This window comes from Xenopus laevis, chromosome 3S (genome assembly GCF_017654675.1).
Source record: "Xenopus laevis strain J_2021 chromosome 3S, Xenopus_laevis_v10.1, whole genome shotgun sequence".
Lineage (NCBI taxonomy): Eukaryota > Metazoa > Chordata > Amphibia > Anura > Pipidae > Xenopus > Xenopus laevis.
In genome coordinates this window covers 12,514,849-12,541,119 of record NC_054376.1, presented here as the reverse complement: position 1 = coordinate 12,541,119, position 26,271 = coordinate 12,514,849, and the positions used below count along the sequence as shown (strand labels likewise).

Below are 26,271 nucleotides of genomic sequence, written 5' to 3'. Positions count from 1 at the left end.
GCTCCAGTGGTCAGCTAAAAATAGCAGCATATCATCGGCGTAGAGGGCAATCTTCTCCTCTATACCATTATATTTGCAGCCTTCAATTGTGGTTTCCTTGTTTTAATTCAAGTGTGGAAGGTTTTTTTATGGAACATCTCCACCACCAAGAACGGGCTATGATCAGGATAAACCCTTACGGTGAAAATTCACTAACCTGTGGAAATTCGCCAGCGCCGGCTTTGCTCACATAGCAACATTTCGCCAGGTGTAGATTCGCCAGGACAATACTATTTCACTAAAATCCGAAGTTGCGTCCAGGGCGCTGAACTCTGGCGAAATTGAGCTAGCGTTACTGCACCAAGCGAAGCGAAGTTGCACTAGCGTTGCCTAATTTGCATACGGCGCGAAGTTAAAGTTGAATGGACGTATATGTTGCAGCAAATACATTACACTACACAAGTCCAGGGAACCTTAATAAAATAAAATAAAGTTGTTATATTGCCCTACACATGAGCCCAGTGTATAGTTTATGTGCCATATGTAAGGAAATGTAGGAGGGAGCCCGGGTACCCAAAAAATGTTTTACACTTTTGCAGCCTATCACCCTAAAAAAGTAAAAGACGCCAGCGCTTTTTGGGACTTAGAAAAATTTTCAACTAAAAATTGGTCTGAGCTGGCGAAGGCAAGTCTGGCAGAACAGGTAACATTGAGTAAAAGGCGCATCTTAGTGAATTTGCGAAGCAACGCTCTTTCGCTAGAGTGAAACTTCGCCTGGCGTAAGAGTGTGAAGTAGCGCTAGAGTCCTTCACTAGCGAAGTTACGCCTGCGCCCGTTACGCCGCACGAAACGCGTTAGGTTTTGCTCTGATGTCCTAATAAATTTTTCATTTTTTAATTGATTGATTCATTATTGTGGGGGACACTCACATTTTTCTTTTTTGAAATGTTGGTTTGGACTTACACCCTAGGACTGGGGTGAATTGTGAGTATATTCCCCATGTTTAACTTTAGTAATATTTGACTATGAATTACTAATTATTTTTGTAATAGTACCTATATAGATTTTTTGGCACCAACACAAACCATTTTATTATTGATTCAACAGTAAACCCTGGCCAATGTTCTGGAGCGTTTGAAAATTTTCCGACCTGTCCATTCGTCGTCCAAGTCTTTTTGCTGATATCGGTCGGCTTGTTTCCAACCATACACACACCAAATATAGTATGATATCTTTGCAGCTATGGCCACCGTAAGTGTTAGTGTTGCCACCTTGCAATACTGTCATCAACTGCCACCCACATGCTTCTGGCATATTCCCTTCCTATGTACAGCAAGCTGCTTGTCTGTGGGATCCTGGGTGGTAGACCCTATTTAAAACCCCTAATCACAGGGGTTCTCATTTACATTTACAGCATAAACCCAATTTCGAACTGAGATTATAAATAATGTAAAATGATTAATGTGAAATATTTACTAGGGATCCTGAGTTCAATCCAGACCTACGTACCAGTGGAGAAAAATACTTCCCAAAACACGTGTCCACATGTCACTGCTCATAATCTTATTTAATAAAAAGCAACACCATTACTGAAGCACACAGAAGGAAGAGAGGTGGAGCCAGGGCTCTTTTCATTAAATATGAACAGGAGCAAGGGCCAGAGTTGTCTGGCACATTGGTGAGCAGGCAATGGAAGCGGGCCCAACAAGAGTAGGAGGCCAGGGGCCTGTCTTTGCATGGTGTTAGGTGTTGAGCTAGTTCTGTTTTGACTGCTGTTGTTCTCTACCGGGATACAGTGATGTGACCACCCTTTAGGCCCAGCACACTCCTTCCCTCGTCTGCCTCCTTTTGGACCCCATTGGTGTGTGTCCATAGACTATTGCTCCCCTTCCCCCCAGCGGCTTTGGCTCCAATCGGGTCTTCGGCACTTTGGATCTTTGGCTCTATGGGACTTCAGCAGTTCGGTGCTGTCAAGGGGGGCCCAGCTAATTCAAAAAGTGCAACACAGCAGGGCCCGGGCCCGTACAAATGTACCCCCTGTGACCCCTGATGGCGGCCCTGTTTGGTGCCTATATAGAAAATACTCTGTGATTACTATTGAGCTTAATACGTTTAAAAGCAAAAGCAGAGCTGTCAACTCCCCATATTTTTCCAAGAGTTACCGCTCTGTTCCCCGGTCTCCCATCACTGTTACACGTTCCATCGATTTCTGACGATTTTCAGACAAAAATTACAGCAATGTCAGCGGAGCAAAGTGTGTGGTTTCTGTGGCTTCAAGAGAGGTTGTGCGCATGCCTGTGATGTCACTTCTGCTGATGGCACGTCTGCCAATGTCACAAACCCGGACAAAATTTCAGTGGGGTGCTGGCGTATACCTCCAGTATGGGGGTTTTCCAGCCAAATTGGGCTACTAATTTAAAGCCCAGGTGGGTTTTGAAAGTGCAATCTAGCCAAGGTACGGATTTGGGCTACTTTTTGAACCTTTGGCTGGTTTGTACTTTTTTCTTGCCCTAATGTGCCAAGCCTGTGTCTCCCGATGCATGTTGGGTAATGTAATTTTTTGCCAATTGCCAAGTTTAATGTAAGCCTACAATACTAGCATGCAATGGGACTGAAGTAGGGAGTTACCAGATTTTGGACTCTGTACCCCACTCTCCCGTCCCTTTTAAACTTTCTCGCATTTTCCTGTGACTTTTCTCAATTTCAGACAATTTTGGGGCAAAAATTTTCTGGCCACCAAAATGTCTAGAGGATGACCTGTTTTACCAATATTTATTGAAATTATAAATGTATACCTCCTGGGCCCCCCTCTGTTATTACGCCTCTGCTTACGGGCAAATCTGTGCTATTTTGCTTCATGGAAAAATTTGTGAATCAGTGAAAAATTAAAAAGGTGTATTTTCACATATATTCATTTATTTCTAAAACTTTTTTTCACTGCTCATATTGTGCTATATTTGGGCTACTTTTGAAGCGCCCCCGGCTAGTATTGGGCTGGTTTTGTTGCTGACTTTAGCTGGTTTTGAAAATTAGACCTGGCAATCCTGGTACCCTCAGACCTGGCCAGGGCAGGATTTCTGTGCTTGGTGCCCCTAGGCCGCCAGGTCCTAGCGCCTGCTGCTTTCACGCAATCCCTGCTCTCAGCACGAGTGCATGCGGCTTATCGCTAGGGAATGCTATAGGCCCAGCCTTTCTGGCCTCGCTAGGGTTGCCACTAGGGTTGCCACACGGAAAAGGTGGCAACCCTAGGCCTCGCCACAAATCCAGGCCTGGACCTGGCCCAGGGTGCTCTTGTAGGAAGCTGTTATTCGCCACCATTTTGCTTCTGGACTGTGCCATAATTGCTGTTGCGTATGCCCAATCAGGGCCGCCATAAGGGGGGCACAAGTGTACTGGGCCCGGGCTTGAAGGGGGGCCTGGCAGTGCTGAACTTTTCAAAAGAGCCGGGCCCCCTTGACAGCGCCGAAGCAGTGCCCCCTCCATCCGAAGTTCCAAAATGCGGAAGTGCCGAAAGTTCGCAAGTCCCGAAGTGGCGAAAAGATCCAAAGCCACTAAAATACCCGAAGCAGAGGTCCCGAATTGGCAAAGACCCAAAGTTACAAAAACAGCCGAAAGTCCTGAAGCGGCGAAAAGACCCGAAGTCACGAAAGGAGGCAAAGTTGAAGTCCTGAAGCCATGAGTTCAATTCCTCCAATGTGTGTTTTTTTAAAAAAATGTCTAATCCCCTGTCCACCAATGTATTATTTTAATACTCTATAGGCCCCTGCCACCAATGTTTTTTATAAAAAATATTCTTTGGGGCCCCAATTTTTTATAAAATGTAAGTAGGGTTGCCACGTTTTCTGGAAAAAAATACCGGCCTTCCTATATATTTATCTTTTTTCCCTATTAATAACATTGGTATCAACCATCATTTTTACCGGCCAGGCCAGTAAAACACCGGCCAGGTGGCAACCCTACTTGTCAGGTAAAAAATGTTTTTTTTAAAAAATATTCTTTGGGGCCCCAATTTTTTTTAATTTGTAAGGGGGGCCCTGGCACCAATGTTTTTTAAAAAAAATGTTTTTTGGGGCCTTGTTTTTTTTTTTACTTGTAAGGGGGGCACCAATGTTTTTTTAAAAAACTTTTGTGGGGGGCCCTGGCACCAATGTTTTTTTTTTTAACTTATAGGGGGCCCTGGTCCCCAATAGCTTTTTACAGCTTGTGTGTGTGTGGGGGGGGGGGTTACCTTTTTTAGCGCTGATGTCTGTACGAGCTTTTAACTGTGATGTGGAGTGGGTAGGGTTGCCACCTGGCCGGCAGGGTTGGACTGGGGGGCCTGGGGACCACCGGAACTCCAGTCCAGGGCTCCCCGTCCCCCTACTGCGATGCATCGCACGGCGCAGCCTCAATGCGCATTCGCATACAGCGCCCCCCTCTATGTGCATGCGCACACTGTGCATTGCCGATAAACGTTTTTTTTTTCAAAAAACAAACATCGGGGATGGGTCTGGCCCAGCGGGGACCCATGAGGTTCGGGGCCCACCGAGTTTTTTCCCAGTGTCCCGCCGGGCCAGTCCGACAATGCATGCCGGTACAAATTATGGCTGTTACCAATGTTATTAATAGGAAAAAAAGATACATATATAGGAAGGCCGGTATTTTTTTCCACAAAAGGTGACAACCCTAAGAATGGGCGGGATCTGGGGTGGGGCTTGGGCGCCCCGAAAATTTTGTTGTACAGGCAGGGCCGCCATTAGAAATCACAGGGTCCCGTACAACAAAATCTTCAGGGCCCCCCTTGGCCCCGTCCACACTAGCGCCCATGCCCAACCCCATATCCCGCCCACTCCATCCAAGTCCCACTCCATCCCGCCCAAATACCACACAGACTTCAGCGCTACAAAAAGTAAAATATTTTTTAAAAAAAACATTGGTGGCAGGGGCCTACAGAATATTAAAATAATACATTGGTGGCCAGGGTCTTTTTGCCGCTTCAGGACTTCAATTTCGAATGTTTTCGTGACTTCGGGTCTTTTTGCCGCTTCAGGACTTCAATTTCGGCTGTTTTTGTGACTTCGGGTCTTTTCGCCGCTTCAGGACTTCGGCTATTTTCATGACTTTGGGTCTTTTCGCCGCTTCAGCCTTCAGGACTTCAATTTCGGCTGTTTTCGTGACTTTGGGTCTTTTCGCCGCTTCGGGACTTCGGCTTCAGCTGTTTTCGTGACTTCGGATCCTTTGGCTGTTCTCGGCTGCATTTCTGCTGTTCGGCTGGCCGCACGCACGGCTTCGGCACTCCCAAGGGGGGCCCGGCTCTTTTCAAAACTGCAGCACTGTCAGGTCCCCCTTCATGCCCGGGCCTGGGCCACTTGTCCCCCCTGTCCCCCCCTGATGGCAGGCCCTGTGTACGGGGACTGGTGATTTCTAAGAGCGGCCCTGAGCCCAATAGAGAACAATCAGGACTTCTACATACAAAAAGCGTCCGTTTTTATTTTCCAGGGTTTAGTAGAAACAAGGAGGGGGGTGTGACTCCCTATAACAGAAGCAGTGTTAGGGGGGATGTGTTATTCATCAAACAAATCGACACCCTTTGTCTTTGACACTTCAGTGTATATTATGTGACAGGAATTGTAGTGTTATTTCATGATTCTCACATGATTTCACTTGGATCACATTGCACAAGCCCATCTTGCTCACACCTCCCCCCAAAAGCCTACACACAACTGGATTATCTGTGCCCTCAACAAAGTGTTTTCATAAGTGTCTTTATCCCTCTTGTGTGTTTACAGCGCTCCTCCCCCTTGTCGTTATGAAACACAGCAGCCCGGCCAGTTTCACAACGACAACAGACCAATAGGAGGCCTCGCTGCCGGGTCACATGACTGGAATCTTTATGTAATGCTGCTACACATGTAAGGGAAGGATTGCTGGTGTGTATCAGTCAGAACCGACAGTGGCAGTGCTTATGTGTGGCTGGAGCTGCACTGCTGCCTCTGGCCTGCTAATATGTTAAGCTGTTCCTTGTGTGGGATGCCAGGACTCCCTGTAAAGCATTTCACTAGGTGGATCCTTGTATATTTATTGACCTTCACCTCCTATTGATTTTCTTTTACAGAGTTAATAATCTTGGCCTGACATTAAGCTGCCTATGGATCTCTTGTTGTGCCCATCCTGCCAGCAGATCCTGTGGGATCCAGTGACTGTCCGCTGCGGGCACAGTTTCTGCAGAAAATGCCTCCATGGACCCCCACCCAGTAGGTGCTTGCTTTGCAAACAGCGGCTTCACATCAGGGGTCCCCAGGATTTAAAGTGCAACACTCTTCTGTGCGATCTCCTAGACAAGTGCCTGGATAGAGAAACCAAACTGGACAGGATCACGAGGGATCTGCAGGACTTGATATCCCAAAAGGAATACGAGGAGGCTGGGAAATTAGCCTCTAAAGGGATTGGTCTGGGTAAGTGAAATGTTGGGGTGCTGCTGTGTGTTATTGAACTTGTTTGGGGGGTGGCTGCAGTATCACATCTCCCATATTTCAAACCCAAGCCTTTTTTTGGGGGGAAGATTCACAACACTCAGCTGTTGCTGGTTCCATTTAAGGGGTGGTTCACTTTTAGTCTGTTATGCAACGAACAATTCGAAGCAACTTTTCATTTGGTCTTCATTATGTATATAGGTATAACTTCATTTGTAAAGCGATCTTTAGAAGCCGCAGTGCTGTATAGTGAATAAAAGTACAATATATATATAAAACTATTAGGGATGCACCGAATCCAGGATTCGTTTCTGGATTCGGCCGTTTTCAGCAGTATTTCGGATTCGGCCGAATCCCTCTGCCCGGCCGAACCGAATCCGAATACTGATTTGCATATTTGTAGGAAAATCGTGTGACTTTTTGTCACAAAACAAGCAAGTAAAACATTTTTCCCTTCCCACCCTAATTTGCATATGCAAATTGGGATTTGGTTCGGTATTCTGACGAATCATTCACAAAGGATTCGAGGGTTTGGCCGAATCCAAAATAATGGATTTGGTGCATCCCTAAAAAGTATACACGTGGAAGACAAATTACAGAATCGTATCAGGACAAAGAGCTTAAAGGAGAAGCAAACCCAAAAGTTAAAACCCAGCCCCTCAGTGTTACCTCTAGCAAATGTGGGGTTGCTTCTCCTTTAAGTGCTATGCAGTAAGAGACATAGTGGGAAGGAGGTCCCTGCCCCATAGAGCTTACAGTCTAATGATTAGGCCACACTGGGCGTTTTGGGGAGATTTGGTCGCCTGGCAATTAATCGCCTCGTCTTTGCGGCGACCAATCTCCCCAAACGACTTCCCTGACTCTGCCGGTGCTAATCACACGCGGCGATTCGTTTCCGAGGCAACTTCGGAAAACAAATAGCCGCATGTGATTAGCGCCGGTGTTTTTCATTTTAGCCTGCGCAGAGTCAGGAGATTGGTCGCTGCAAAAACGAGGCGATTAGTCGCCAGATGACCAGATCTCCCCAAAACGCCCAGTGTGGCCTTACCCTAAGTGGATGGGAGGCTAACATACAGGCACAAATTGGACAAGGTAAGGCATAGTCAGTAGGCACAGAACTAAGCTAATGTTTTAGTGCTCCAAAAGGTAGACTCTAAAGGTGACCATACACGGGCCGATAAAAGCTGCCAACAGACCGTGTCGGCAGCTTATTGGCGTGTGTATGGGGCCCCCCAACGTGCTTCAACGATCGAGATCTGGCCGAAAGTCGGGCAGATCTAGATTGGATGGGACAAAAAATCCCGTCGGATTCGTTGATGCGGTCCCGCGATCCGGCCGCCCATTGGTATTTGTTAGGATCCGATCGTTGGGCCCTGGGGCCCGCGATCGGATCAGCCCGATATTGCCCACCTCAAGGTGGGCATATCGGGGAGAGATCTGCTCGTTTGACAACATCGCCAAACGAGCGGATCTCTCAGTGTATGGGCACCTTTAGTTTTTTCTTGAAGACAGTGAGAGAGGATTCCTTACAAAGGAATTCAGGGATGGAATTATTTATTTTTTGTAGTTTTTTTAATTATTTGCCTTTATCTTCTGACTCTTTCCAGCTTTCAAATGAGGGTCACTGACCCCAACTAAAAACTAAGAATGCACCGAATCCGGGATTCGGCCTTTTTCAACAGGATTCGGCCGAATCCCTCTGCCTGGCCGAACCGAATCCGAATCCTAATTTGCATATTCAAATGATGGGAGGGGAGGGAAATCCCGTCACTTTTTGTCACAAAACAAGGAAGTAAAAAAAGTTTTCCCCTTCCCACCCCTAATTTGCACATGCTAATTCAGATTTGGTTCGGTATTCGGCCAAATCTTTTGTGAAGGATTCAGGGGTTCTGCCGAATCCAAAATAGTGTATTCGGTGCATCCCTACTAAAAACAAATGCTCTGTAAGGCTGCACATTTATTGTTAATGCTACTTTTTATTACTCCTGTTCTTATTCAGGCCCTCTCCTATTCAAATTCCATTCTCTTATTCAATCCAGTGCATGGTTGCTAGGGTAATTTGGAGCCTAGCAACCAGATTGCTGAAATTGCAAACTGGAGAGCTGCTGGATAAAAAGCTAAATAACTCAAAAACCATAAATAATAAAACATGAAAATCAATCTATCTGAGAATATCACTCTCTAAATCATACTAAAAGTTAACTCAAACTTTCACAGGGGATAATGGGAGTTGTAGTGTAGCAGGATCTTAAAGGGGTGGTCCACCATGGTCTTCATTATCTATTTTATTTTAAATAGTTTTTGAATTATTTGCTTTCTGACTCTTTCCAACTTCCAAACGAGGGTCCCAGACCCCATCTAAAAAAAACAAATGATCTGAAAGGTACAGATTTATTGTTATTGCTACTTTTTTTTACTCATCTCTCTATTGAGGTCTCTCCTATACTCGCATTCAAATCAGTGCATGGTTACTAGGGTAATTTGGACCCTAGCAACCAGATTGCTGAAATTGGAAACTGGAGAGCTGCTGCATAAAAAGATAAATAACTCAAAAACCACAAATAATAAAAAATGTAAGCCGATTGCAAATTCTCTCCGAATATCACTCTACATCATACTAAAAGTTAATTTAAAGGTGAATAACCTTTTAGTATGGTGGGTTGATGGTGGTTGTAGTGTAGTAGTAGCTTCAAGGAGTTGCCCACCTTTTCGTAAGGTTTAGTATGTTATAGAACTTTTCAATTAACTTTTTACAGTTTTTTTTAAATTATTTGTTTTTCCATCTTTCAAATGGGGGTCACTGACTCCATCTATAAAACGAATGCTCTGTAAAGGTGACCATACACTGAGAGATCCGCTCATTTGGCGATGTCGCCAAACTAGCGGATCTCTCCCCGATATGCCCACCTTGAGGCCCTAGGGCCCAACGATCGGATCCTAACGATGGGTAACGGGCGGTCGGATCGCAGGACCGCATCAACGAGCAGATGCGGCCGCGATCCAACTAGATTTTTAGTCTCGTCCGATCGACATCTGCCCGACTTTCGGACAGATATCGATCGGGGAAGCCCGTTGGAGGACCCCATACACGGGCCAATAAGATGCCGACTCGGTCTGTCTGCAGCTTTTATTGGCCCGTGTATGGCCACCTTAAGGCTACAAAAGTATTGTTATTGCTGCTTCTTACTACTCATCTTTTTATTCAGGCTCTCTCCTATATTTATTACAGTCTTGATGCCTGGTTGCTAGGCTAGTTTGGACCTTAGCAAACAGATTGCTAAAAATTGTAAACTGCAGAATAAAAAAGCTATACAACTCAAAAACCACAAATAATAAATAATGAAAACCATTTGCAAATTGTCTCATAATATCATTCTCTACATCATACCAAAAGTCAATTTAAAGGTGAATACCCCCTTTAAGTGTTTTCTAATGTCTTATGAAACTTGTATAATCAACGTATGGGTGATCTTTCACCTGCTTGTCTTGAAGTGCTGTGTTATGAAACATTCTACCTGCTGGGAGGAAATCTTAAACAAAACACTTAAGCTGTGTGCAAAGAAATGGGTGTTTAACCAAAAGTTATGTAATGACTTATTATCCTCCTACTGCAATTATCTAACCAAGGAATGCGAAAAAGGAAGGAAATGAGGTTCTTTTGAAATAATGGGCAGTAAGGTAATTTCACTATAAAATAGAGCTTTTTAGGGTTCGTAACTTTTTGGGAAAAAGCCCCAAAAAAATTTACGATCCGTATTTTTGTACATTTTTTTTTCATATTTGTCCACGATCTGATTAAAGCGTAATTTTTTTTTATAACAAATAAGGTCCAATTGTGGATTCTAGTTTGGTTGGACTTTTTTAATTACAATAATCAGAAAAAATTTGGATTTTGATAAATAAACCAGCGCCGTTGATAGTTTTGTTATCTTTGTTCCTGCTTAACAGAATCCCTGAGTTTCATTAAAGGGGGTTTTCACCTTTGAGTTAACTTTTAGTATGATGTAGAGAGTGATTTTTTTTGAGACAATTTGCAATTGTGTTTAATTTTTTATTAATTGTGTTTTTTGAGTTATTGAGCTGTTTGTTGTTTGCAATTTCAACAATCTTGTTGCTAGGGTCCAAATTAACCTAGCGACCATGCATTGATTTGAATCAGAGACTGGAAATTGAATAGGAAAGGCCTGCATAGTAAGATGAGTAATAAAAAAATAGCAATAACAAAAGCATTTCTTTTTAGATGGGGTCAGTGACCCCCATTTGAAAGCTGGAAAGAGTCAGAAGAAGAAGGCAACTTATTCAAAAACTATAAAAAATAAATAATGAAGACCAATTGAAAAGTTGCTTAGAATTGGCCATTCTATAACATACTAAAAGGTTAACCGCCTCTTTAAAGGCAGCTGTTCGAATTGAAGAGTTGCCAATATTCCACAGATACTGCTGAGAAATGTATCAACTAAATGTAGCAAATTGTAACAGTTCAGATGCTCTTGGATCACTGAGCTGTGAGACCAGATACAGGAACATTAAACTTTAACCTTAAATTTTGGGAAAACGGTAAAAAATAAAAAATGCAAAGCAATTGAAAAACGTTGTCGTTTATGGGGAACAATCTGAAAACAACTGAATTGAAAAAAGTGTTTGGAAGGTGAACAACCACTTTAAAGAGCTGTATGCGTTAAATCACAACGTAGGGGAGCGCAGGTCTGATCACTCATCAGTACGAGCCCTTAAGGGAATTGTTCAGTATAAAAATAAATGGATAGACTGTGTAATAAAAAATGTTTCTAATACAGTTAGTTAGCCAAAAATGCAATGTATAAAGGCTGGAGTGACTGGATGTCTAACATAATAGCCAGAACACTACTTCCTGCTTTTCAGCTCTCTTAGTTTCCACTGATTGGTTACCATGCAGTAACCAATCAGTGACTTGAAGGGGGCCACATGGACCATAACTGTTGCTTTTGAATCTGAGCTGAATGCTGAGGATCAATTGCAAACTCCCTGAACAGTTATGTCCCATGTTGTCCCCCTTGAAGTTGCTAACTCAGAGTTAGAGAGCTGAAAAGCAGGAATTAGTGTTCTGTTCTGTTATGTTAGACATTCGGTTACTCCAGCCTTTCTTGTTTACGTTTTTGGCTTACTAACTATATTAGAATTTTTTTCTATTTTGCACAGCCTATCTATTTACCCAGTTTTTATTTTTACACTGAAATGTTCCTTTAAAGTTATACAGGCATAGTAGTTAAAGGAACAGTTCAGTATACTACTTCCTGCTTTTCAGCTCTCTTGGTTTCCACTGATTGGTTACCAGGCAGTAACCAATCAGAGACTTGGGGGGGGGCACATGGGTCATAACTGTTGCTTTTGAATCTGAGCTGAATGCTGAGGATCAATTGCAAAATCACTGAACAGTTATGTCCCATGTGGCCCCCCCTTTAAGTCACTGACTAACTCAGAGTTAGAGAGCTGAAAAGCAAGAAGTAGTGTTCTGGCTATTATGTTAGACATCCAGTCACTCCAGCCTTTAAACATTACATTTTTGCCTAAATAACTATATTAGAAACATTTTTTATTTATATCTATTTAACCAGTTTTTATTTTTACACTGAACTGCTCCTTTAATGACTTGCAGAGTTCAACCTTTCGCTCAGTTTATTCTAATGAATCTGCAGAATGTCCAAGGAAATATAAAAGCATAAATTATACTGCACATTGCTTTAAGGATTGACATGTTTAATGCTGCTATACTGGAGGTTGCAGGAAGTATATGTTATCAGACAGCGCCCTCCACTGGTCTGATTGTTGTAATAATTTCATTATTTCACCATTTCAATCATTATTTTTTTTAAAGAGGAACAAAACATTATTTCAATTAGTCCACCTGCAGCTCTCTAGCTGTTATTTTAGGACAACTACTTGCACCATGTATTATTACTAGCTCCATCTTGTTTTCCACTTGCTTTCCACACTATCCCACAGTTATAGTCCCTTTCCTTGACACAATCCCAGAATTCCAGTCCTCACCAGAAAAGAGACAAAATCTGTGGTGTCCCGCACAGAGGCTATAAAGACACACCTTAATTGAATTGTATCAGGGGTATTTTGATCGGACAGCAGAATTGTTTCAGGGTCCCAGGCTTCAGGAAGAGGACTTGGTTTTCAACCAGACAGCAGTCACAGAGCTCTGGAAGATAATCCTATGTGTGTACAGGGTTGATCTGTTTCTACACACAGCCATATTTACATGGGTTTTTTGTTTCCGCAGCTCCTGAGGACATTATCCTGAGAACGCTGCGCTCACAGGTGTTTGTGGCTTTAAAGCAGTACCCCGAAGCTCTCCGAGATGCAGAGTTGATATGTATCTTACAGCCTCAAAATCCAGAGGTGAGTATGATCCTGAATGTACCTACTGACCCAGGACCACCATCCGAAACTTTGGGGCCCGGCACAAGTTATTTATATGAACACAAGCGCAACATTTTTTGGCCACGCCTCTTGTGTGTCCCAATCAAATGATCAACAAGCAGTTAGGTAGGTTTTGTTAGGACAAAAGTTTGAAACTGTATTTTTTTTCAGTCCCAGCTTCTATGACACTAACCAACCAATCATTGCACTGAAAAAGCAGCGGTGTATATATAGAGGAATATATGTTCATGGAAGCCTCCTTAGACTTTTTGGTATGATCAATCTAAAAGGCAATGGGGCTCATTTATCAACACTGGGCAAATTTGCCCATGGGCAGTTACCTATAGCAACCAATCAGTGATTAGCTTTTTAAAGCCAGCTGCAAGTAGAACAATGAATGCTGCAATTTGATTGTTTACCATGGGTTACTGCCCATGGGCAAATTTGCCCAGTGTTGATAAATGTCCCCCAATGACATCGGTAATGAACACTGATTAGTAGGAGATTTGTTCTGTTTACAGTGCAGTTGCTCTGCATAATGAGGCATTTATTATATTATCAGGGGAATGTAATTAAAGACGCAAGGAGCAAAACAATTCGCACCAATAAGACTAAAAATCCATATCTTGCAATGTAATACTGTTATTGCATTGCAAATTTTAATTGCGCACTCTTAAGAAGTGCTTGATGGTGTCGTAATCTTTTGGAGCAAACATAACGACTTTTTCATTAAGAAGTTACATTGACCGCGCATTGGCGCAAACTATAAAATTTGCAAACGGTCTTCCACTGTCGGAAGTGGTTGCTAAACAGTTTCCGGGCTCGCAAAACCTATATTAAATTCTCACAAAGCAAAATTTGTTTGCGCAAAGGCATAACTTTTCACAGTTGCGAATAGTTTTTCCATTATTTTATTTTTTATTACATTCCCCCGTTTGTCTATTGTTACCAGGGCCGGAACTAGGGTTAGGCAGAGTAGGCACGTGCCTAGGGCGCAAAGCTGGAGGGGCGCCAGGCACGCACTATATCTACCTCTCCTACCCCCTAGTCCGGTCCCCGATTGCCGCTCTGCCTGGTGTGCGCTGTCCTCCTTTATGCGCCGAATCTTTTTTTCGCCAAGCAGGGTGGTTGTTGCGCATGCGCGTGCAGCCTCTCGTGCACGCGCATGTGCGCGTTTTTCTGCGCATGCGCACTCGATTGCTGGGCGCTCGGACTGCCCAGGCTGCCTGGAGCACCATCCCGGGCTGGCCCGGCAGTTTATGTAATGCAAGCTATTGCATATTAACTGTCCTGGGGCCCATGGGCTGAATGTCTCCATCCAAGTGGCTTTAAAGGAACAGTAACACCAAAAAAATGAAAGGGTCTAAAGTCATGAAAATATAATGTGGTATTGTCCTGCACTGGTAAAACTGGTGTGTTTGCTTCAATGAAAGTCTATATAATTAAGCAGCTGTGTAGCTTTGGGGCAGCCATTCCAAGCTGAAAAGGGAGAAAAAGCACAGGTAACAGCAGATAACAGATAAGCTCTGTAGTATACAATGAGATTCTTCATAACTTATCGGTTATCTACTGTGTGTTCTGTGCTTGAATGGCTGCCCCCATGGCTACACAGCAGCTTGTTTATATAAACTATAATTGGTTTTCTGAAGCACGCCAGTTTTGCCAGTGCAGGGCAACAGTAAATAATATTGTCTTTCCTTTAAAACCGTTACTGTTCCTTTAATGGCACCCAGCCTCTGCTAGCCCTCCTTAGGTCTTTCGGTATGACATTATCATGCGGCATACATTATATTTTGCCTCTTGTTACCAAGTAGCTTATGTGATCCAAGCTCTGTTTAGGCACTGTCCTGAGTAGAACCAAGATTATGTTATTCTAAAATACTTTATTTTATGTTTTTTCTCTGCAGGGACATTATAGAAAGGGAACAGTGCTGATGCATATGAAGGAACAGAAAGAGGCTCTATTCCATTTACATCAATGTTTGCTGCTTGATTCACAATTCTTCGCAGCCCGGAGAGAAATGGGACAGGTGACTGGTTCCATCTTGTAACTTTTGACTGCTTAAAAGGGGTTGCACTTTATCTAAATGCAGTGTCTCTAAAACACATTAAAAGGAATGTTATCCTTCCATAACAAACCTATTATATCCCAGTACATCTTATTCTGTTATAAGATACAACACATTGGGGTTTTTAGTGTAGCACAGTGTCTGGCTTTTCTAGTGGGGTTAAAATTGTGGCAGGGGGTGCTCAACCTGAAGGCCAATGAGAATTGTGGAGAATGTCCTAGCCTAGATACACCTGAAAGGCGAACTTGAAAATCAGTTAGAGTGAGACCTGGGATGAGATTACGGTAACTTTGGTTAATTTTTCAGGATTCACTGAGGTCTGACACGGTGACAAGAGACTGACAAGAGACTGTTATTCAAAAAGGGATCCCGTTTTCATCCTGGGAACTCTAGGCCTGTTAGTCTGACAACAGTGGTAGGAAAGCCTTTTGAAGGGGGAAGGGGTAAGAGATAAGGTACTTGAATACATTTAAAATCACAATACTATGAGTTTTGCCAGCATGGTTTTCTGTAACAGATTCCAAACTAGTTTAATTGGCTTTTATGATGAACCACAACTCTGGGCTCTGGGATGGAAGTGGATGTGATCTACTTAGACTTTGCTAAAGCATTTGATACTTTACCACACCAAAAGTTCATGATTAATTTAAGGCATATTGGCCTGAATGCATAATTTAAAAAAAGTATAATATATATATATATATATATATATATATATATATATATATATATATATATATATATATATATATATATATATATATATATATATATATATATATATATATATATATATATATATATATATATATATATATGTGTGTGTCTTCAGGAAGGCTCCAGTTTCAGAGCCGGAACGTTGACATAAACCACAATTTTTTGTTTGCATAAAAGTCCTTGGAGTGCGGTCTTTTGGTAATTTGCTATATGTTCATATATAACCAGCACCCTGGCAGTTGTTGCTCATAGTATTGCCACTCACCCAATTTTCAATCGAGTCCCGGATGCTGCTCCCAGTATATGCAAAGTTTGTAGAGAATGGAGGCACTCAGGGGTCTAAATGTTGAAAAGTTTATTGGATTTTTCACATCTTCCCCCACATCAACGCATTTCGGTTCCTTTAGAACCGACGACTGTTTCTAAAGGAAATGAAACGTGTGTGTGTGAGATTTTGAAGGGGTTGAACTTGACGGATATGACTATGAAGATTTTCATTCATTCAGGTCATGTTATATCTGCTATAGGTATTTCTAAAACAACTGGACTTGCTGAGTAATCATTGAAGATGGACTTTGGTCTTTTTTCAACCCAACTTAACTTAATTTTCTGACCTAGATATTCTTGGAACTATGACAAATGACCGGTACATCGATATCTGTACTCGTTTCATTAGCTTAGCCTAAGACCAAAGGTTGGACCTACTGTGGGGCTTGAACTGAAAAAGGGTTTGACAAGCACCGGTCTAGTACTGTTAGAGATAAATGAATACAGTAGCACTTTTCCATCGTCCCATTAAAGTGCAAGAGAACTGCAGTTACGAATTTTCCCTTTGAACCTTTTAACACTTGATATGTTACTACATGGGTTAGGTTCAAAGAGTTTTACTCAGGTCTTGTAACCCATAGCAACTTATCAGATGTTTGCTTTCGAACAACTAAACAGTAAATTATACTACCCATACACTATGGGTTACTAAACAACGAACGAACTTTGCAGTTTGTTACATTACCCCACTATCAGCTTTGTACGAAGTTTCTGTCCAGTCATCCAAACCTGCAGCAATCAACGAGCAACTGCCTATTATTATATTATTAAAATGAAAGGTAACATCTGATTGGTTACTGTGGGTTTCAGCAAACTCTGTCCCATCTATTACATAGACTTTTTTTATCAGTTTTGCTTTTTGGCTGACCGTTGCCCCTTCTGTAGCTTTTGGAGGATCTCGGCTGCTCGGTGCCTTCTACTACTGAAGACTTGATGGAAGAGACGTTTCGTTACTTAAAAATATCCAGTATGGACACCACCCGCCTCGTAATTCCCATGGAAGCTACTTACACCATGTCACAATCTGACAGTGCCTGCACTAAAGTAAGTGATGGAAGGGGGGGGGGAAATCATGCTACAAATAGCTGCATTTTATGGTATTTCCATATAAATACAATATTTGTAGTTTGTATTTAAGCATTTCTATGGATTATTTTTATTTAAGGGGTTCTTCGTCTTTGTTTTAACTCTTAATATGATGCAGCAAGTGATATTCTATAATAATTTTTAATTGGTTTCATTTTTTTATTATTTGTGGTTTTTGAGTTATTTAGCTTTTTATTCAACAGCAATCTGGTTGCTAGGGTTCAACTTACCCTAGCAACCACACATTGATTTGAGCAAGAGACTGGAATATGAACAGGAGAGAGCCTGAATAGAAAGATCAGTAATAAAAAGCAATTACAATAAATTAGTAGCTTTACAGAGCATTTGTTTTTAGATGGGGTCAGTGCCCCCCCCCCATTTGAAAGCTGGACAGAAGTAAAAGGCAAATCATTTAAAAAGTATACAAAATAAATAATGAAGACCAAATGAAAAGTAGCATAAAATTAGCCATTCTATAACAAACTAAAAGTTAACTTAAAGCTGAACCACCCCATTAACATAATCTGCTGGGCTGTACAATAGAATGGTGTATAAGTGGCTCTATGCAGAAGAACTAACAATCTTAAAGGATAACTGTACAATGAAATGGATAAGGAATAAACAGAAACTAACTAGCTTGCCATGCTTTATTAACTGTTGGACTGCAATTCCCTGCAGCTCTCAATGCCCATGATTCTCAAGTAATTTGTTAACCCATGTTGTATCTAGTAGAATTAATTCTAGAGCACCTGGACATGTTGAGTAATCATTAAAGACGTTTCCCTTAAAGGAGAAGGAAACCCAGTGGACGCAAAAACCCTCCCCCCCTCCCCTGTGTTGCTTCCCCTCCCTCCTCCCCCCTGGCCTACCTGTCCCGCTGGGCAAATGCCTCCAACTTGTTACTTACCCTTCTGCGCAGGTCCAGTCTACGGAGTTCACCGACGCCATCTTCTTTCACGCGATTCTTTCCTGCTTTGACCGGCGCATGCGCAGTAGGAGCATTTCGCCGGTACGGATCTACTGCGCATGCGCCAAAAGTCACGAAACTTAGTGACTTTTGGCGCATGCGCAGTAGATCCGTACCGGCGAAATGCTCCTACTGCTCATGCGCCAAAACGCCGGTCAAAGCTGAAAGAAGATCGCGTGGAAGAAGATGGCGTCGGTGAACTCCGTAGACTGGACCTGTGCAGAAGGGTAAGTAACAAGTTAGGGGCATTTGCCCAGCAGGACGGGTAGGCCAGGGGGAGGAGGGAGGGGAAGCAACACAGGGGAGGGGGGAGGGTTTTTGCACCGACTGGGTTTCCTTCTCCTTTAATATCTTGGAATAAAAACAAAATAAGTAATGAATGTAAATTACAAAAGTTTCTAGACTACACTCTCATCAATTTTACATTCACTTATTTTAAAGGTTTACTTATCCTTTTAGGATTTTATTACATTTGTGATGAAAGATATAATTTATCCTTTGGACTGTCCATGAGGACTACAATATGCTGGGCAAACTAGTTGCTGCTTAAAAGCAAGGATTGCTGTTCACGTGAAAACAGGTGTAGGACCTGTTATCCAGAATGATCGGGACCTGGATAAGGGATCGCTCCATACCTAAGTTGATCTATGAATTAAAGGGAAACTAGTCTAAAATAGAATAATGATAGAAATGCTGTATTCTATATACTAAACATGAACTTACTGCACCACAAGCCTAATAAAACAAATGATTTATGTTTTCAAAGTTGCCCACAGTGGGTCACCATTTTGTAAATTTGTTAAACATCTCTACAAGACCAAGACAATGCACATGCTCATTGTGGTCTGGGCTGCTTAGGGATCGTCATAAATTATCAAAACAGCACAAGTCAAATAATATCTGCCAGAAACCGATACAACAAGACTGATTAATAATCAGAATATACAGAGTGCACTGGTTCCTGTGTTGTCATGTAATCTAATGTGGATTTTATAGTTTTTGTATTGTTTAATACAAACTTTCTCCAACTCTGCAGAACCAGCGGCTGCAGCAAAATAATCCTCCAAATAGAATCCCAGTTTATCCGTTTAAATCTGACTCCATGATCGTTGTCCCTGCAGCTGGAAACAGAGTATGTAAAGACAAAAATAAAATCCAGTTTTTACTTTATTAACTGAAAAAGAAACACATCCCTAATAATAAATCTGTACAGTTTTTATAAGAAACCTGACTGTATGCAGTGAAATTTCCCCTTCATTTACTTGCTCTGACTGCTGCGGATACGAATTGCTATATGGTCGCCGGCTGCTCTACAGGGAAACAAATAAAGCTGCTCGAGTTCTGGGAAGTAAAGTAGGAGGAGCTCCCCCTGATCCTTTCCCTGCAGAGCAGTTAGGGACCATCTGAAGTTTCCTTTCCAGAGCAGTCAGAGCAAGTAAATGAAGGGGGAATTTCACTGAAATTTTCTAATTAAAGTATATTGAAGATAGGTTTCTTTTTCATTAAAGAAAGTAAAAATGGGGTTTTTTTGCCTTTACATTCCATTTAAAGGATAAGTAAACCTTTAAAATAAGTGAATGTAAAATTGATGAGAGTGCTATTCTAATGTACATTCATTGTTTATTTTTCTTTAATTCCAAGATATTTCCAAGAGATACAATATGCTGTTAATATGATTGAATTTTGTTACAACAGCACCACCTGCCGGTCAGTTTCTGACCAGTCTGACCACCCAAAAGTTGCTCTGATGTTCTTCTGCTTAGGAAAGGTTTGAGAATTTTTTCAGGGTATAATGCACTGGCACATCTTGTTTTTAACACAATATGGGGCAGACTTATTAAAGGACCAGTAACATCAAAAATTTATTTTACAGAATTCATTACAATACCACGAAAAAAAAACACCAAGACAAAAAAAAATTTAAAATAGCAAAGCCTTTATTAAGAAATAACTTACAGAAACTCCAGTTCCTGTCCTCTACAGTAACGGCGACCATCCATACTGCGGCGTTTGATTTCTCCTCCCTGGCTATTCTAGTGACACTGTGTTCTCTGCCCCCATCTCCTTCTCCACCTCTGTGCAAATACCTCTTCCTGTGCTGCCAGTGCCTGTGCTATCCGTCCTTCGCTACAGATAGTTGTCGGTGCCTGTTCTACTCCTGTTCTATATCCAGATGGGCACAGTACAGCACGGAGTACTTCGCAATTACCAAATCCCCGAGGTCCCAGAATGTCAGCGCTTCTCATCCCAGGCAGCAGTAAACACAATCCCACCTGAACTGCGAAGTGGCAGTATAGTAGCAGTCAGCGGAAGCGAGTTCCAGTGCTAGGACAGCGCAAAGTAGCTTCAGCTGCGCGTGCCATTGCCCCAGTCCGAATTGTTCGCCCCTCTCTAGCAGTGCCTATGGAAAAGCAGAGGGTACTCACTGTGCCCATGATTCTTCACCCGGCAGTCAGTGTTTGGCTACAGACAACAGCTCTCAGGCACTTGTGCGCCGGTTGGATCGCTCATTCCGGCAGTGTGAAGGCTGCAGCGCTTATCCCATACACTTCTAGAGTAAGTGGCCGGTGCCGGCATTTTCTTTGCCAAACACCGAATGGAGTGCTCAGTGCAGAGACTAACGATTTGCTCAGACAGCAGCGGTGCACGAGTGCCTGAGAGCTGTTGTCTGTAGTCTTCAGTCCGGCGCCGGGAGAGCCCAGGGGAAGGCAGGAGTTACACGCTCCTATGAAACCAGCAAGTGAGAAGCGCCTTTCTGTTCTGCCTGGTTATTAATCACGACACGCCGCATCTCTGCTTAGGGGAGGAGGAAAGATAGAGAGAAAGGTGGAGAGCGGAGGAGGGAAGCCGATGCACGGGGAAGGAGAGACACTGCTGCTGCTGGACGTCGCGAGGAGGATGCCTTTCAGTGAATTTCCAGGGAGGAGAAATCGATTGCTGCAGTGTGGATGGTTGCCTTTTCGCCGTTGCTGAAGAGGACAGGAAGTGGATTTTCTGTAAGTTATTTCTTAATAAAGGCTTTGCTTTTTAAAAGTTTTATTTGTCTTGGTGTTTATTTTTTGTTGTGCACTAACGAATTTTTAAACATTTTTTTTGATGTTACTGGTCCTTTAAGGTTTGAATTGAAAATTCTAATTTTTTTTTTATGGTCAAAACTCTCAAATTCGAATTGTGAATAATAAAATTTTAATTCAAAATTGAGATTTATCCTTTAAAAATTCTAATTTGACTATTCGCCACCTAAAACCTGCCGAGTTCATGTATAAGTCAATGGGAGAGGCCCAGTGGCCATTTTTAAGCGGTTACTATCCTTCCTTCAAGTTTAGTCGAATGCTATTCAAATTCAGTTCGAGTTTTTGGGTCGGTAATATTCCTTCGAATTTCAAATATATACTGTAATAAACTCTTATTTTATTATTATTATTATTATTATTGATAAATGTGCCTCCCCGTATCCTTTCATAATGAAACTGGACATTTTTTCAGAATCTAAACAAAATAGTCCGAAAAAATACATATGGCACTATTAATATAAAAGTCTTGTTTTTTTTTTTCTTTTGATAGTTGTAGTTACACTAAAGGTATCTCAGAAGATTGTGACAAATTGTTCTTCCCATGTTACCTGCTCTTGGCAGAATCCCTCTTGCTTTAGGCTCAAAGGTCTTTTTGCTGATTTCCCCAAGTCCCTGAGGCAAGTGCTTTTTCTTTTATAGATGCCGAGGGAATGACCTGAACAAATGGCAGATGATAAACTGCGACATTTTGTCTCTCTGTCAGCTTCTCAAATATATCTTTAAGTACATACTTTAACTTAGTAACATAGTACTGCTCTGTTACTAATATAGTTGGCACACGGTGTAAAATAAAAATAAAAAATATGAAAAAAAAGACAATGGGAGGATTTGCAAATTACTTAAAGGGATCCTGTCATCGGAAAACATGTTTTTTTCAAAACGCATCAGTTAATAGTGCTACTCCAGCAGAACTCTGCACTGAAATCCATTTCTCAAAAGAGCAAACAGATTTTTTTTATATTCAATTTTGAAATCTGACATGGGGCTAGACATTTTGTCAATTTCCCAGCTGCCCCCAGTCATGTGACTTGTGCCTGCACTTTAGGAGAGAAATGCTTTCTGGCAGGCTGCTGTTTTTCCTTCTCAATGTAACTGAATGTGTCTCAGTGGGACATGGGTTTTTACTATTGAGTGTTGTTCTTAGATCTACCAGGCAGCTGTTATCTTGTGTTAGGGAGCTGCTATCCAGTTACCTTCCCATTGTTCTTTTGTTTGGCTGCTGGGGGGAAAAAGGGAGGGGGTGAAATCACTCCAACTTGCAGTACAGTAGTAAAGAGTGATTGAAATTTATCAGAGCACAAGTCACATGGCTTGGGGCAGCTGGGAAATTGACAAAATGTCTAGCCCCATGTCAGATTTCAAAATTGAATATAAAAAAAATCTGTTTGCTCTTTTGAGAAATGGATCTCAGTGCAGAATTCTGCTGGAGCAGCACTATTAACTGATTCATTTTGAAAAAAATGTTTTTCCCATGACAGTATCCCTTTAAACTCTTTTTTTTAAATGTTCTTTATTTTTATAAATCTAATTTAGTTGGGGTGATTAAAATAGTACAAAAACAACATATCATAAATTATTTATCAAAGTCCGAATGCAAAAAACTTTTTTACTATAAAATCCGAATTTTTAGTGGAAAAAAAAAAACTCGAATTTTTCAAGATTTATTATACCCTGAGGATGGAAAGAGTCAGAATCCAAAATCCTCCATCTCAGACCTGCCAAGGCTGTATATAAGTCAATGGGAGAGGTCCCTATAAAAAAAAAAATATATATAAAAAAAAAAAAAAGACAATGGGAGGATTTGCAAATTACTTAAACTCTTTTTTTTAAATTTTCTTTATTTTTATTTTTATAAACATAATTTAGTTGGGGGTAATTAAAATAGTACAAAAACAACTTATCAAGGGGGTTATTTATTAAAGTTCGAATGCAAAAAACTTTTTATACCAAAACTCAAAGAAAAACTGCTAAGGTTGGATTTTAGTCAATGGGAGAGGTCCCTATCCTATTTGGAAATTTCTGTGGTCTGCACTGTAATTAGCCTGAAAATCCCACTATTTTGGGCATAAATACGAAAATTTGGAGGAAAAAGTCAGAAAAAGTTGTCCTATTCGGATTTTCACTGAATTTTATTGAGTTTTTTCCCCGATCCGATTAAACCCTGTTTTTTTAATAATAAATAAGGTCAAATCGTGTTTTCTAGTTTGCTTGGACTTTTTTTTAAATAAAATTATCAGAAAAATTCTGATTATGATAAATAACCTAAATGTTGAAACTGCTTCAAGAAAGTTGGCTGGGGTGTGTTTACTGCTGTTTTGCATTACCTCTTCCTTTAACAAAATTTTGTTAATGTCTAGGAACCAAGGAGACCAATTGCTGGAGCTTTGAAAGTGAAATATTGTTTCTTCCCATTCGGCCAAATACTGAACCGAATCCTAATTTGCATATGCAAATTAGGGGTGGGAAGGGGAATTTTTTTTTACTTCCTTGTAAAGGAAGTCACGCAATTTCCCTCCCACCCCTAATTTGCATGTGCAAATTAGGATTTGTTTCAGTTTGGCTGGGTGGAAGTATTTGTCCAAATCCTGCTGAAAAAGGCTGAATTAAGGAAAACTGGGCAGTAAACTGGACAATGAGGTTCAATGTTAATGGATTGCTAAAATTTTATCCATAACTCGTAGTGATGAGCGAAATTTTTCATCAGGTTTCGCGGCAAAAAAGACACTCATACACTCCAATTGGTTAAAAAAAAAAAATGCCTTAGGCATAGAGGCGGGGCAGACAATTACTTTCTTTTTCCATTCAGCGCTTCCTAGATGTCACTGCTCTCCACACTAGCAGCAGTCCTACAGCGGGTAGGGTACCCGCGGGTTACCCGCAAAAACATGCGGTACCCTGCGGGTTGCTGGTGGAAGTTCTGGGTGCGGGTATAGATGCGGTTCTGCGGGTTTGCGGGTCGCAGGTCGGGCTGCAGGTCTTCTCAATTGCGATTTTTACTCCTTTTTTCTGATCACGTCTACTTCCGATGATGTCACTTCCAGTTTACAATGACAGCACTTCCTGTCAGCGGGTCCGGGTTGCGGATAAGGTACTTGCCGGTCTGGTCTGATAGCAGGTAAGAATGCGGATTGCAGGTTGTGGGTACGGGTCAGGACCCAAAAAATGGACCCGCGCAGGACTCTACTCCACACATTCCCCCATTCTCTTTACCATTTAATTGTGTAACCAGGACATGGGGATGGACATCGGTTCCCCTATTCTGGTGCACAAACAAGATTCTGAGATGATACAAGACTTGCCTTATTAACACTGTCCACAAAATGGCTACTGCCTGCTTGCTATAATTATGAATTCCCAGACTGATGGAAACAAGATTCAAATAATTTATATAGTGAAATTAAAGTTCATTTTGCTTGACTGATGTGATAAAATAGGATTTTAAATATTTTTTGGGGGGGACGGGTCCCCTTTAATGCCATCCTTACAAATGCCTTTCAAATGCCGACTTCTTGATTGAGTTTTTATAGACGCGGGCCTCTCGCCCACCACTTTTGTGACTTCATCGGCAGGGCGGGTTGGCACGGGTCTATAAAAGAGACCCGGAAGTCGGGCGCGGGTGGTGGGAGGGCGATTGGCAGGGGAGTGCGGGTCGGGAAAAGCCCGACCCGCACTTCACTAGTTGGTATGTAACACACCAGCATTTTATCTTATTATTTTTACTAGCCTTCTTTTTTTTGGCTAGCCCACCAGTGATGAGAGTACAGGCTACCATGAACAGCATGTTTATTCAGATATCAATATATTCTACAATTTAAGGGAAAAAATACTGAAGGTGTGGCCTCCCTAAATTTTGTGACTCTGATTGGGTAGTTCTAATAGTTAAGAATGTAAAGTCTTAAGTGCATGGTTCTGCTCTGAAAGGTTAGATTTTCATTAGATTTAAAAAAAACGTGTGATCACTATGTTTACCCAGCTCCACCCCACGACAGCGGAGGAAAGGGCATCATTCATGAATCAACCATCTGAAGTGCCCGTAAAGACTTCATCTAGTTCAAACCAAGAGCACCCACCAGACAAGGAAGAACATGCAGTTGGAATTGGAGGTAAAAATGGAAACAAAGCATAAGTGGGTCAAAGTCCTACAATGTTAAAGGAACAGTAACAACAAAAAACGAAAGTGTTTTAAAGTAATGAAAATATAATGTACATTTTTCCTGCACTTGTACAACTGGTGTGTTTGCTCCAGAAACACTACTATAGGTTATATAAATAAGCTGCTGTGTAGCCAAGGGGTAGCCATTCAAAGCTGAAAAAGGAAAAGGCACAGGATACATAGCAGATAACAAGATAAGCTCTCTAGTATACGATGGGATTCTTCAGAACAGATCTGTTATCTACTGTGTATCCTGTGCTTGAATGGTTGTCCCCATGGCTACACAGCAGCTTGTTTATATAAACTAATGTAGTACTTATCTGTTATCTACTGTGTATCCTGTGCTTGAATGGCTGCCCCCATGGCTACACAGCAGCTTCTTTATATAAACTATAGTAGTACTTATCTGTTATCTACTGTGTATCCTGTGCTTGAATGGCTGCCCCCATGGCTACACCACAGCTTGTTTATATAAACTACAGTAGTACTTATCTGTTATTTACTGTGTATCCTGTGCTTGAATGGCTGCCCCCATGGCTACACAGCAGCTTCTTTATATAAACTATAGTAGTACTTATCTGTTATCTACTGTGTATCCTGTGCTTGAATGGCTGCCCCCATGGCTACACCACAGCTTGTTTATATAAACTACAGTAGTACTTATCTGTTATTTACTGTGTATCCTGTGCTTGAATGGCTGCCCCCATGGCTACACAGCAGCTTGTTTATATAAACTATAGTAGTACTTATCTGTTATTTACTGTGTATCCTGTGCTTGAATGGCTGCCCCCATGGCTACACAGCAGCTTGTTTATATAAACTATAGTAGTACTTATCTGTTCTCTACTGTGTATCATGTGCTTGAATGGCTGCCCCCTTGGCTACACCACAGCTTTTTTATATAAACTACAGTAGTAGTTATCTGTTATCTGCTGTGTATCAGGTGCTTGAATGGCTGCCCCCATGGCTACACAGCAGCTTGTTTATATAAACTATAGTAGTCTTTTGAAGAAAACACACCAGTTTTACCAGTGCAGGG

General features: G+C 41.7%; 1 protein-coding gene across 3 annotated transcripts in view; it reads left to right on the top strand.

Moving 5' to 3' along the window:
• Positions 1-5,760: 5,760 nt before the first annotated feature.
• Positions 5,761-26,271, top strand: part of lonrf1.S (LON peptidase N-terminal domain and ring finger 1 S homeolog) — a 40,602-nt gene continuing 20,091 nt past the window's right edge. The window contains exons 1-6 of one of the 3 annotated variants that reach the window (XM_018254903.2): positions 5,761-5,888; positions 6,074-6,413; positions 12,700-12,818; positions 14,747-14,869; positions 16,838-16,996; positions 25,053-25,182. In XM_018254903.2, the coding sequence (XP_018110392.1) occupies positions 6,107-6,413; positions 12,700-12,818; positions 14,747-14,869; positions 16,838-16,996; positions 25,053-25,182 (838 nt within the window). In that variant the 5' untranslated portion in view covers positions 5,761-5,888; positions 6,074-6,106. The other 2 variants (XM_018254905.2, XM_018254902.2) reach the window with 2 other exon arrangements.